Here is a 14,761-nt window from a genome sequence, read left to right on the forward strand (position 1 = left end):
GCAAGATACTTTCTAGAAGACTGCAATAATTTAGATATTGTTGATAAATATGAAATGGGGACTTTTATGCTCCCAATTTAACGCTTGTTAATTGCCCAGTCCAAATGTAGGAATGTCCTCTGTAATAATTTGGTATCCTCTGATAACTGGCTACCTCAGTTCTGTTCTCTGTCACATATAAGTTTCTAGCTCATTTTTAGAGGTCAATTCAAGTAATAAGAATGCAACTGAAATGTAATATCTATTATTTGTTATTACTTGAATTCTTAAGTAGGAAGAGGCATAAATTCTCTAAAGACAGCTCTCTTGCATAACTGCTTCTATAGGCAGATTCACATTAGAAACCTATTTGTGAGGTGAAGCAAGGCAGTGTCCTACAAGCTCATATACACAAAAAATTCAGGGTAGCAGTTCATCTGCTCAAGTAAATCATGCTTAAGGCAGTTTTTCACTGCCATTTATTACAAGCAGTATTGTTTTCCTTGTATATGCTTTCTGGGGCCTAGGCTTAGCTTGGCAACCTGAACCATGGTTTCAGCAGATATGTTAGTTAATAAAATACTGTCCACCGTTATAAGCAAAACACTTAATTTTAGTTTGAACTACCAGACAACAGCAGAAGTCTACCTACAGATTTAATTTTGAAGGGTATCTGTACCTGAATGATTTGTAACTTAATGTATAGTGATGAACATTATCCTAGTACAGTGAAATTAGTTATTTTCCCTATTAGGTTTCATTTATTCCTATCATATATTGTCTATATACTTATGTGTGGGGTAGATTAGTATTAAACATTACTCTTTTTAACTGAAACAAAAAGCTGCATTGTCCATAATGTCTCATCTCTTGGACAAATCTGTCAAAGTCCCATCCTACACAAGACACATGCACACACAGCTTGCATTTTACCTACTTAATAGCCTTGATAGGTCTGATTACAAAATTCTCAGGGTATTGACAGCTATTAGCCATCGATAGCCCTATAAGTCTCATTATTTCGTTCAGTCAAAGGCTGACAATACTGAGGACAGAAAAGACACAGTTTACCAGGATCATATTCATATGAAACTTTTCAAAATCATTTTCCATCTTCAGTGTTTTGGTAGTTGTCACTTGACCACCTTGTCAACGCTAAACTAGTTTTGTTCAGGGCTCTTCCATGGACACTGATTTGTAAATAGGTGCAGGGTACCTAAATGGTATGGTTTGCTTCCTGGAATGCTAATAGGTTTACATTAAAATGCTACTAGTGTTCTTAATTTAGAACTTAAGTAATTTTAGCTTACTCATCCGTTGATCTCTTGTTCATTTTCATCTTAAACTGAATTAACCTCATCATTGCAGTCTTATAGTTAAGATGTGCTTTTTAATTAACACAAACACTCACTTGATTTGGTATTTATTTAAAAGCCTTTATGTATCACAATTATTTCAAAAATATGTATGTTGTGCCTTCTAAAAGTATAGAGATTAATATTTCATGTACAGCCTAAACAAGTATCTATTTCACCATATAGAAAACCTCTTTTTCTTAGAAAGTCAAAGAGTAACATTTAGTTTCAGTATTTTCTTCTAACTCAATCATTAGACTAAGACAAGGAGCCTATTTCCTTTGCTCAACAAGTTATCCTGACTTGCAGCAACACAGTCATCTAAACATCCTGCAACTTGCTCAAGGTTGGACAGCAAATTGTCCACTGAAGTAAAGATTCATGTGATGGCAAGCACACAGAGTTCTTACAAAATTGCTATATGTAGAATAAAAAATGCTACTGGTGTGCATGAATTGCTACTTATATATTTAGCATAGCCATGTATATGAATACCTACAGCAATTACAGTAGATATCAACAAGTGAGACCTATTACAGTATATCCTTACCCAGTAACAGAAGTGCTCCTTTTCAGGAATCCAGGCAGCTGTCCATGCCTTCCTCCAGAACACAGTACTGTAAACAGCTAAAGGAAGCCAGCCAAATTCCTGACTTTCAACTTTGGCTTTTCCAACTTATATAGCATTTAAGAGGCTCCTTCCAATGATCACTGAAGAAGCTCAACTCTCATTGGGCTGTTTAAGGAAGATGGTCCCATTAGGGTATTTGCTTTTTAGATGTTTTGTACTTCTGGAACCTCTGGCTTCCCCAAGCATGCTAATTTCTCATTTCTCAGTAGCCCCACTTTTGATTGTGAGTTCACTATTAAGAAGAATAAGTCCTATATTTAGATGTCATCTACACAGGAATGTTGTAGAAGGCTAAAAAGCCCTAACTTCAGAGAAGACCCACTCTCTGAAAGCTTGTTTAGAATAGAAGTCTTCCACAAAGTAACAGAAATAAAACAAGGTCAGTAGAAATAGCCTCAAGGAGCTGGCAAAGACTGTGAGAAAGGGCTTATAGTATTAAAAGCTCACAGTTGATCTAATATTCTATGGAATCGTAAATGCAATGCATATTCCAGTTTTCCATGGACTTGTTCCAGAGTCTGGCAGGTGACTCCTAAAATTTTAAAAATCCTTAAATCCTGCTGCCAATAGAGAACATGAATTTAGAGATGGCTACCAGTAGTCCAGTGTCAGTCACAGATCCTTGCTTCATGCTTCCAGTCCCTATCTGTCCACCTATCTGCATAACTTACTGATTCTATCAACATATTTAAATGCCAAAAAGTGGCATGCATATGCTGGTTTCTGGAATACTGCGCCCATGGTTCTTGCAGCACAGCCCATCCACCTTCCTGCAGCTAACCTCCCATGTGAGGTGAATTAACAGCACTGCTTGAAATTCAGCCACTGCTACTGATTGGTTGAAAGTGAGTTTGGAGAAAAGATAGCAACAATTACACTCTACAGAGAAGAGGGTGTATTTAAATGGGCTTTTCAAGCAGAGCTTAAATGGAGACAGACACTGGAAGCCAAAAGCTATGCAAATGAACCTTGTATTAACACTGTCTTCCCATTTGAGGAAGGATGATTCACAACCACAGGTATGAAAATCGAGTAATAGAAATACTGAGCTTTCATAGTTGCTTAAAAAGAATCCAAACCAAGAACTGTAAGACTCAAAACTTGGTGCACTCCAAAGGAAATTCCATAACTCCTTACATTTAGTCAGGTGTGGAGTACGAAGAGAACACATGAGCTTTTTTCTATCTTGGCAGCAGCTTCTTTCCTAGCCTGGGCCCTGCAGTCACACAGAAGTATGGGTGAATTAAAAAGATTCAAAAATAATGACATCTACACATTACAAACCTTGTTGCGCAAGTTTCTTCCGCTATAGTGGTTCATAAAGCTAATTCTTTATAATATGTGGAACCTATGATCGTACTTAACAGCACTGTCAGATCAGAGCAAAAGACTGTTTCCAACAGTGGTCAATCAGATGTTTCTTAGATACCTTCAAGTATGGCCCCAGCCCTCAGGTGCTTGTCACCAGCAGCTGGGATTCAGTAGTACACTACTTCTGACCAAGGAGACTCCCATTTAGTTTGTTGGCTAATCGACATTGACTGATAGGCAAGATTCATGGAGAAATTATTTATTTTCCCTTTTAGTCAGTGGCTATCACATCCTACAGCAGTGAATTCCTTAATTGTGTGGTATGTGAAGTACTTGCCTATCCTGAATCTACTTTTAGTGGATGACTCCAAGGTCTTTGTGCTTTGCAAAAGGGAATAATTTGTTTACCTACCCTAACCATACATTTTATAAACATCTATCGTGTCCCCCTCCCCTCTTAGTATTTTTTTCCTAAACTAAAAAAGTTCCTAACAGTTCAGTCTTTTATTTTTCATAAGGTACTGCATAATAGTTGGTCAGTAAATATATGGTTGCTGCAGCAAAGGAAATAACTGGGAGCACATACATACCATTATACCAAACCTGACTTATGCCATCACCACTCATATGCTATCAGAAGTGAAACTACCCATTAGGAACTCCTACATCAAGCAGTTTTAAGGATGTTTTGACCATTTTGCAGTATCTGACTAGGAACAAAGTAATTTTACAAAATTCCTACCATATTATTAAAATAAAATGTTCAGGTCAGGTTTCCAAGTTAAAAAAAGATGGCAAAATATGCCAAACTTTCGTTTCCAAGTTTACATTTATCTGTAGGATAAGACATACAAAAGTATATTACACACTGTGTGCCATAAAACAGTTTTAATGTAGTAAAAAATACTTACTGGAAATAAAAATAAGATGCTATATTGAATATTTTCTGTGAAATGTCACAGGAGAGATTATTTGCCCATGTAGCCCCGTATTGTGTACTCTGGTTGGCAGTAGCTCCCCAAGGTCTGACAGACAGACCAACTTCACATTCCCTGCTACCAGATCTTTTTAACTGGAAATGCCAGAGATTGAACATGACATTCCGCATGCAAGGCATGTATGTGCTCCACAGTTGAGCTATGCTTCTTGTCCTATATTCACCACAATAAACTATTTCTGATGGCCTCAGCCCTACTTGATTAAGCAGCTGAGAAGGGAGAGGTGAAAATGCAAGACACACTACTTTTGGGGCCATTCTTTGAAACAGCTATTTCATCCCACACCAATAGTGTATATGCTTGATCTCCAGGCTAAAGGTTCTTTGTTCAAATGGACAGAAGACAACCAAAATAGTACTCAGACATTTATTTCAGGTATGCAGTTTACACACATCATTGAGCAAAAGAAAAGAGCAAATATACAAATATTGTAACAAGCGTTACCAAATGACGTATCTGGCACTAGTGTTATAAGCCGATTAAAGAAACTGGTGAAGGGAAGTCATGGAAGAGGGCTGCAGCTCACAGCAGCCGTCTTCTCATACAACCAAACTTTCAGTAGCACCATAATGGCAATACTTACAAAAAACACAGAACAAAAATTGGAGGCTATTATGCGCCAAGGATAATCATTTTTTTTTCTTTTGGGGGAGGGGCAGAGGGCACATATCATTATGGATTGTGTAGCAAACATCTAACAGTGCAGACGCCTGAGCTAGCTTCAGCTTATGTTTAGCTGAATATCTTCCATAAGGAGGATAACATGGGAAAGCCCCAAAAGCCAGCCAAATTTGAAGCCCAAATTTTGTATATGTGCAAGCTCTGCACTGTGCTTTATTTCTGTGCATGTGACTCGCAAAAGGGATGTCAGAAAAGTTATCCACTAAAAGCCTGAGTGAGTCTTTGGTAGGCTAATACTTCAGTATTATGATACCCATTAATCTACCACAGTCAGTTGATTTTCTGAAGTTTTCCTTTAGCTTCCAAAAAGGTGGCAAGAGAAAACATTCTGGAAAACTGTACAGTGAAAGCATCAACAGACCAGGCACTTAAACCCCCAGTCTTTTCCAAAGGCACCAAGAATTAAACAGCATAACTGAAGTCCCCTGGGTGAAAGGCGACTATATCAGCTTCACTATAATGGATTACAAATTAAAATGATCTTAAATTTTACAAAAACTTTTATACAGCATATCATAACCTTACCTTCTGCTGTCAGTTGCAAATATAATTAAATTACCCCCACTTGCTTGATAAGGAGACGTCACCTTGCTACCTATCATATATCAAGTACCAGTTTTTCATACTTAAAAATTATATTAAATGCCATAACCTTGCTCAAGGAACGTTGTGTGTCTCAGCATTGCCTAGAACAGATTACATTCTGTCCCAAACAATATTAACAGCACTGAAATATTTGGTATGGTTAATGCAACTTATTTTTGCTAGGTGCTATTCACCAGAGCTTGAAGTTACTGCTGGGGACTTGAAACCACTTACTGCGTTTTTACATGATATCTATTACCAAGTGGTCACTTTTGCAATTGACACGAGTCAGCTTTTGCCCCTACCCAAATGCAGACCTTCAGCAAAGTTATGGCAATAATACAAAACATCAACATATTCATTTCGTTGTAATGCACTTGTTTACACCTTCATGTCACTTCACATAGTTCTGCAACAGAGTTCCACGCAAAGCATTCTGCCTTAATAGAGATATATAAAATGTAAATTGCATTGAAGCTTTGCTTCTGATGGCCGCTGAAAGTTACCTGACCAGCTAACAGAAAAGGGCTCTTTAGTGGTAAATACATTTCTGCAGCACTTACAGGTTTAAATCTCAGTCTGAATTGCAGCATTTAACTCCACAGCGTGCTGTGAATGGTTGTTGTTTGCTTCTTTCAGTGTTTCACCAGTACCCATATCTGCAACACTTGAAGTCCCATTATAAACACATTCTTCAGCAATATAACTCAGCTGTGGAGCCTCTGAGTTTGGAGCAGCTGGAATCAGCAACGAATTGCCACTTTGGTGTGGAGAGTTTTCTAAACGGTCATTTTCTACCTCTGGGAGAATGTTAACTGTGGTAAACCGGGTATGATAATCGCTGGAACCATGGCTACATGAGGTTTTCATACTCTCCATATCAGAGCAACTAAACTCAGAAAAATGACTTGAGTGGGAATCAGCTACAGATGGGATACTGTCACTGAGGGAGGGAGAGTCAAATTCACTGGAGTTTGTGCTTTGTTGCTCTAATAACTGAGCATCCATGTCCTCTCTGGTCTCATTTATCTTCATGCTACTCTTTTTTCTTAGTTTACCTTTGCATTTTTTCCCTGCCGATGCATCTTTGGACCACTTGGTGGCACTAGATTTGTTTTCTGACAAGCAGGCTGACGAACAACCAGCGTTACTTTGACCTGCAGAACTACCATCTTCAACACTACTGCTGCCACTGTTGTGTCTGAATTTTGTGGGCTTTGATTCAATGTCTACTTGTACCTCCATACTGCTGCTATCTCTAGAAGGGGGAGAAGAGAGAAGTATTCATTAAAAAAATGTTTCAATTTGTGAAATTAAAAATGGAAAAATGCAATTTAAAAGCATTTTAACACAATGCAGTATAGCTTTAGGAAAAAATGGCACTAAAAGCCTGGTGACTCATTCTGCTAATATTGCCCTTAATAAAATGATGTAATACAATATAAACACAACTATTTCAGGTGCTGAAACATTGCCTCTATTTATCTCTAACCATCCCTTTAAGGAAAAATGAGCCACTATTATTCAAATATAAGTTTAGTTTCTTTTTTTAAAAAAACTGCAGATATAAAGCCTTATGAACTGCAACTGATTTATGTGTTGAAACTCTGTTTTAAGAAAATAATTAACATATCAGATTTCTCACTGGACCTATGCACATAATCCATTATCTTCACTGTTCACTTCATGGATCAGTTGCAGTAGGGTTTTGCCTTGGAAGTTCTTGTCACAATCCATTTTAGTCCTTGAAGTGTCATAGGACTTTCCACTGTTTTTAGTACACATATCTAAAAGCACATTATGAGAACTTCTTCCTAACTTTAATGTGCCATGGATCCACAAGCATACATTCCAGAAGCCCATCAACCATTTGTAAAAGATATCCAGAAAGAAAACCATACAGGGTTGGATCCAGACATGCCAAATGGAAAAGGAGAGGCAATTTTCAGCAATTCTCCTTCCTCCTGCAGCCTGCCAAAAGCAGTTTAAGAGTCAGAGGACTATCTGGAGGCATTGGGGGGGGGGGCTGCAGGAAGAATTGGTGGAAATCACTGCTCCTGTCCAGCAGGAAGTCTCTACAAGACCTCAGTCCTTTCTGTGAATGGAATGTCTGAAATTCACAGGATAGCCAAGCTGGATCTACCTTTACCAAGCTTTGCAAACTGTGGGAGGTGGGGAGATATAAAGACATCTTACACCAGTTTCTCAATAAAAAAGAAATGTGCAAATATAATTTTTAAAACCAAGCCAGGAAAAAAATTCTGCCAAGAGCTTTTATTTCAAGGCAAAACAGATGCACTAAGTGGACAGTGAGGATTTTGGATAGTTCTAGCAAGAAATCTGATTGACAAAGTTACTTCATAAAAGCAGAGATCCAAAGCTTTTTTAAAAAATGAATTTAACAAGGTTTTGTATCTGCAGGTCAAGAAAATTATATTTGAGTAATAGCAGCTCAAACCAAGAAGAAACTAAAAATCCCACCACCTCCCTGGCTCTGAAGGACTGAACTTCAGAAGGGTGGGGCAGAAATTTGATAATAGATAAAAAAATATTGTTACATCCAACAACAATCATACCAGAAATTTCAAAGAAGGGGAATTCATTAATGCTGCTTTTGAAGACTACTACAAGGTATGCATATTGAATACGACATCGTTCAATTAACAGAATTGAATAAGCTGCATTTCTATTCACATTTCCACTACTTAATTCTTACCTGTCCAATGGGATATATGAATTTAAAATGGATCCAGCCATCGCTTTGGTGCTGGCATTGTCACTAACTGTTCCTAAACTAACGGTGCCCGACTCTCCACTCAAACTGCACCTTTCCTTCTGCACGTCTGCTTGAACTTCCAACCTTGGGGAGAAATTCAATTTTAGTTCTGTTATTATCTTTCAGCTTTCATATCACTTGGGAGTCTTTTAGAAGCTTCTGCTTGCAAGCTACTCACAGGCATGTGGCTAGAGAATGAGACTCTTAATCTCAGGGTCGTGGGTTTGAGCCCCACCAATGGGTTGGACGATATGAACCTCATGGTCCTTTCCAACTCTACAATACTATGATTCTATTATCTAGTTGGCTACTGTCAGTACAAAAGCTTCCCAGACTACAAAAGACCCATGTTTAGACAATATTTTCCTGTTGCCCCTGAAGCCATACACATGGTAGAAGGTAGAACTCCTTATGTTATTTTGGTACATTGCTCACTGTAGTTGAGACAGAAAACCAACTACAGAAGAATAGCACTATTTGGCCAAAAAAAGAGGGGCAGAAAATATCATTTATTATGAGCCCAACTCATTTCAGAAAAAAATCTTCTCTCAAAGCCCCCCCCCTTTTAGCAACAGTTTTGACACACCAAACACACTGCACTAAATTCTGTTGCCAGAAACTTTCGAAGTGGCCTATGTAATTTGTAGCACCTGAACTTCCTTCCCTTCCTTTAACTTCAATTGAGTAATCAGGGATCAGAAAGCTTCTTTAATCCATGTAAACAAAGTAACTGTTTTTAGACTACATGAGATAAAAAAAAAAAAGTATCACATCAGAACGTACAACACGAAAAAGTTCATCCTCTCAGAGCTAACTGTAGTTTGTTTACAAAAGCAGACACAAAAACTGAACTTTGGACACAAATTATCTTACCTGTTAAAGCAGTTGACCATTGCACTTCCCGACAGACTCCCTGTTATACTGGCTCCAGCCAGGGCCATAGTGCTGGCAGTTTCGCTCAGATTGTCTCGAATTGCTCCCATTCTGTCCATATGGCTACCACTTGCACTCAGGCTTCCAGTCAATCCTCCAACACTTTCTTCCCCTATGCTGGGGTTATTACGTGCCTCTGCTACTGATGTGGTATCTAAATATGAAAGGTAAAGGTAAAGACACTTAAACTCGGGACGTAAGGGAGAAACGTGCTAAGAGGAAAGCACGGTTGGCAAATCCACACCGTGATCAACTCCCACCCAGAAACCAATGTCCCCACTGTGGAAGGATGTGTGGATCCAGAATTGGCCTCCACAGTCTCTTACGGACTCATTGTTAAAACCGTGTTTATGGAAGACAATCTTACTCGACTACGAGTGACTGCCAAAGAAGAAAGATCTAAATATGAAAAGGGTGGTACTTAAAATTAATAGGAAAAGCATTTCACTGAAACTCCTTCAATGTAGAGAAAGACATTGCTCTTGGAAAAGCTGAAACAGTGACTACTAGGGTTGCTGCTAAGCTTTTCCATGTGTCCCAAGAATCTGGGTTAGTGCTGGTCCTAGACTGATATAACTACAATGTCTGCAAGAAGAGAGCATGTATATCATCTATCAACTCAAGCCATCAACTGAAGACATTGAGAAGAGACTGGAACAGACTTTCCTTACCTACTGCTGCATTTGTTCCACCAACAGTTATATCATTTTCATCATCAAATTCTATTCTGACACCCTTTCCATTGCCAGCCGATACACCGCAACCTCCGCTTCGGCAGAGAGAGATAGGAACTACTCCATAGACATAGGCCAACATAATCGGGACACCAATTCCTGCAATAAAAATGTAGAACACTATAATCAGTACAGAGTTGTCATGTTGTGTGATATCTCTGTCTGTTTGTTTGTTTGTCTGTCTGTCTCGCTCTCTCTCTCTCTCTCACACACACACACACGAGAGAGAGAGATCACTATATATCTCCTTATTATACAATTTAATAGGCTATCACAAAAAGTGGCAAAGAAAGTAAAAGCTGAATTACTATTATAAATGAAAAAGACACTCCCCTTAATCCTATAAACACCTCCTGATGCCAGGAGTTTCTATGTGACACTGAGATCCTCTGCTTCTAATGCCTCTTCCATTCATTTCAACTGATGAATCAGGTCTGTATGTACACTGTTTTGTACCACTGGGTGTGGTTCTTCCCTTGGAATTGATGGGGCTTGACCCAAGGGCTCACATACGTATCTGAACCCACACAGGTATCTTGTACTGAGGCCCTGGTTTTCAGAGAGAATCTTACCAAACCTACAATAATTGGGATGAGTGCTTAGGCACAGGGATTGTTTCAGCTCCACATACTTTTATAAGCTAGTAATGCATTTTTTAAAAATAGGGTTCAGAGCTGTAAAATGAATGCCTAGCAGCATCGATAATATCAATTCTTTGTGCCCCACCTTTACAGCAATGTGTAAACAAAGCTTTTTATAAATCAGTATAAATAACTAATTCTGAAAGGGTTTTCCTGATTTTTACCTGCACCTTTACTTACCAACAGTTACTGCAGCTACAACCGGTGAAACAATTACAGACAAGGTTACGCCACCTGCAATGGCCAAGTTCCTCTTGTGCTTTGAAATGTCTTTACCTTCATAGCGATTGTGAATCTTTAAGAAAAAGAGCATTTTAGAATGCATTGCACATCACAAAACTGAGAAGTATTTCCTGCAAGAATATATATATATTTTATTTTGAGCTGCCTTTTCTTAAATGAAGCGTCTTAATGCCACAGATTTATAGACAGAAACTGTTTGCAAATATTACTAGCTTATTTAATTCTATGCTGCTGCATTATACTTTTTTTAAGTGTTTTTTTTAAAAAAAATTAAACTTTTTTTCCTGGTTCTAGGTACATTTATTTATGTAAGTTGACTAAAGGCAGTCTCTCTCTCTCTATATATATATATATTACTACAACATCTTGAAGTACAACATGTTGCTGTATGAACAAGCCTTAAACATGTATACAAAAGTATCCAAGTCCTATGTAACTGAAGACTCTAAACACACACGTCACCTTACCTTACGTCCCACATATACAGGTATTCCAATAATCATAGCTGGAATAGCAATGCCTGCTATTAAGGCGATTCCCACAGGTGCACCCACAAGCGTCCCTAGTTGCCACAGTATTTTCTTCTTCCGACTCCATGGTTTTTTCCCCCAGAATGTACAACCTGATGGACTATTTGAAGAAATTTTCCATAAGTAAGGCAAACTTATGACTCACAGTGAATAGTCTTAACTAACCATCAGTTTTATAATAACATTCTCTAACAGAGAGAGCAAGAATGCTTGAATCTGCAATCCTGCTAAAAGTGTTAAATGTTTCAGGTTGTGGAGAGAGTAATCTGAAACTAATATAGTACCAGACCAGCAGCACACCATTTATATCCAGTGCATTTTCTTTTTGGTTCCATCAGATCATGGCTCTTCCCAGGGCTGATGCTAAAATAGGCAACTCGGGATTTGGAACAAAGTTTCTCCACCTACGTTTTAAATGAACCTCTTTACTATGAATGGGGAAAATTTACCTTCCTCAAATTTAACTGAAACATCTGACAAGTTTTGTCTTTCTCTAGGAATTGTGTGTTTTACTTAGGCAAAACCTCTAAGGCCTGTTGATGAAGTTTTATGGCAGCAGCTGTCCCACTTGTTCTGAACACAGCTAGACACAATAACAAACAGAATGTTCTCTTTGCAAAAGGCTTCTCCAAGCATGTAGGACATATGATGGGAGGCGGGGGTTGTGGTGATAGATTTGATTCCATTGCTATCTTTCCTAGTGAAATTTACTGCAGGAAGTCCATTTTCTAATCTACCACAGTAAGTCCTGGGGTTTCCCCGTCACTTTATCATATTCTGAAGAGAGCTTCCGTGTGCACCAGGCTATAGAAAGCAAGGCACTTCCTGTAGTTGACACCCATGCAATGGAAAGTCCTGCCTTATCTAATATCAGTAAACTCCCTCTCAAACCAGTTTTATATATATTAAAAATCTAACCAGGTATGAAAATAGAATTCCACCTCAAACTAAGGTAAAGGTAAAGGTACCCCTGCCCGTACGGGCCAGTCATGTCCGACTCTAGGGTTGTGTGCTCATCTCACTTAAGAGGCCGGGAGCCAGCGCTGTCCAAAGACACTTCCGGGTCACGTAGCCAGCGTGACGAAGCTGCTCTGGCGAGCCAGCACCAGCGCAGCACACGGAAACGCCGTTTACCTTCCCGCTATAAAGCGGTACCTATTTATCTACTTGCACTTAGGGGTGCTTTCAAACTGCTAGGTGGGCAGGAGCTGGGACCGAAAGACGGGAGCTCACCCCGCCGTGGGGATTCGAACTGCTGACCATACGATCGGCAAGTCCTAGGCACTGAGGTTTTACCCACAGCGCCACCCGCGTCCCTACCTCAAACTAAAGACTACATCAAATGTGCATGATCAAAACAAATGTCACTTGTTTCTTCATTCATTCATTCATTCATTCATTCCTTTTAAAGGATTTATAGCCTAGGCTGCTGTTAATTAGTGGGGTACAACATGAAGTGAGGTATATGAAATCTTTCAATACTTACCTTAAATAATGCAAGTCTGAAATCTCCTTCATGCATAGCCAACAGAATTCACATCCACAGACCGCACATGTCATATGATTGCAGCTTCCATCATTCATCTTTATTATATAAGCAGCACAGCGTGGGCATGGCTTTATGTCATCAGCTGTTTAAAAAGAAACCCAATGAACCCATGCTGCTTATGAGAACAAACAACACTGAAAATCATGTCTGGAAATGTTTGTAAATTTTAACTGGTTGCGACCAATTCCAAGTTCAGCCTAACTTAATAAAGAATTAACCTAAAGGGAGAAAAATTTAACTGGAGAACCGGGAGATCTGTGGGTGTATACAAAATTAATAAATAATAACAGGTACATGCAGGTACCTTTTACACAATTTTGGTGCAATGAGCTAGCTTGGTTGCTTCAGCCTGTCATTTGCAGTCAGCAAGGAAAGTCAGCGCTGTTTGGACACCTGGGATCCTAAAGAACTTCTGTTTTCTTCTTCCTTTTAGTGAATTATTCCTGCATCTGTCTTATTTAGAGTAGTCCTTGGAATCTCCATAGTTTCCCCCCTTTTCCCATGGCAACCAGGATACATATATCCTATGGATAGTTCATTTCCGATCAGGTACTGTCTAGAGGTTATTTTCTGCAACTACTACTACACAGTAAGAGTGGGTGGAAGCTAAATAATCCCTTTTCCATATGGCAAATGCAAAACATGAACACTTTGGAAAGTGGCTTAGGTGTGTCTCTTGCAGTGTAGGAGCACTCCAGGCACTCATTAAGAATTCAATGTATACTTAACTTACAGTCCAACAATACCCATACCTCCTTCAGAAGTAGTCTCTGTGCTTAATGGGACTTACTCCCAGGTAAGTGGGTACAAAATAACAGCCTTGGCTTTGGTTTAGAATTGACACTGGGGGAAATGGGGTTTTTGTGTCTTTACCAGTTGCATCTCCACAATCAAGACCAGCAGGACACAGATCTTCCCATGATAAACATGAGGTTGAGGAGGTTGACCATGTTCTCTTATTTTGTGTTACACCATGCTCCTATGGCAGCCATTTTGTGGCAAAACATATCCACTGGCATGGGTGTAGCCAGGATTTTTCTTAGGAGGGGCAGGCCTTTTGTTAGGGAGGCAGAACCTCAGTTAGCTATGTATTTTTATTTAATGGGGGGGGCAGCTGTCCCTCCCTGTTCCTGCCCCCAGCAATGCCCATGTCTACTGGTCCCAAAAGGTTAGCAACCCCTGCTCTAAGTCAACATCTGTGACTCAGTATAACAAAGAAGCACCTGGATCAGATGTTCTGACTATCCATATCCAAATAAAAATCCAACAGAGTGTACAGTGAAATTTTTCGCTCTACATTAAGTCAGTAATTATGCTCTAAAGCGATGCCAACTCCTCCCCCTTGCCCAAGATTCTGATGAGGTTTCTGGCTGTCCAGTGTGAAATAAGTTCACTGACAAAGCAAGGCATTATATGCAGTCAGTCCTCTTGCACAGGTTACCAAGGAGCATATCATAGGTGAGTCAACAGATAGCCTGTTTTCTCTTCATATTGTGTAAATCTTTTGCCTTTAAAACAGGTGGATAGGCATGGTTATCAGCTGCAGAAGTATAAGCACAAGGGCAGTTTTTAAAAATAAAATAAATCTAGTATAGTAAGCTCTGTCCTTCACTTTCTACTTAAGTCATTGCTTATATTTTGAAGGCCTTCCCAAAAGTAATCATAAAAACAAAATAATTCATGAGTGAAATCTCAAAGCAAGACAATCATGAAAATGTCTAGTTTCACTGCACTGTGATCCTTGGAAGAAGTACAGTAAAGAAATTTAATAAATAATAATAACAACAACAATGATATTGGTTAACTTCTATTAAG

The 14,761-nt window shown here is 39.0% G+C and overlaps 1 protein-coding gene across 14 annotated transcripts in view; it reads right to left on the bottom strand.

The window, feature by feature from the left end:
* The window catches only part of RNF19A (ring finger protein 19A, RBR E3 ubiquitin protein ligase), a 57,384-nt gene that overhangs the window by 16,550 nt on the left and 26,073 nt on the right, over window positions 1-14,761 (bottom strand). For 8 of the 14 annotated variants that reach the window (XM_079984815.1, XM_079984822.1, XM_079984823.1 and 5 more), the window contains 7 exons: window positions 12,884-13,028; window positions 11,335-11,497; window positions 10,805-10,919; window positions 9,921-10,082; window positions 9,190-9,403; window positions 8,257-8,400; window positions 4,627-6,798 (listed from right to left, as the gene is read on the bottom strand). In XM_079984815.1, coding sequence (XP_079840941.1) covers window positions 6,108-6,798; window positions 8,257-8,400; window positions 9,190-9,403; window positions 9,921-10,082; window positions 10,805-10,919; window positions 11,335-11,497; window positions 12,884-13,028 — 1,634 coding nt within the window. In that variant the 3' untranslated portion in view covers window positions 4,627-6,107. Of the gene's footprint in view, window positions 1-1,394; window positions 2,071-3,086; window positions 3,182-4,626; window positions 6,799-8,256; window positions 8,401-9,189; window positions 9,404-9,920; window positions 10,083-10,804; window positions 10,920-11,334; window positions 11,498-12,883; window positions 13,029-14,761 lie in introns of those variants that run through there. The other 6 variants (XR_013841084.1, XR_013841085.1, XM_079984818.1 and 3 more) reach the window with 3 other exon arrangements.

This window comes from Podarcis cretensis (assembly GCF_951804945.1).
Source record: "Podarcis cretensis genome assembly, chromosome: 7".
NCBI lineage: Eukaryota > Metazoa > Chordata > Lepidosauria > Squamata > Lacertidae > Podarcis > Podarcis cretensis.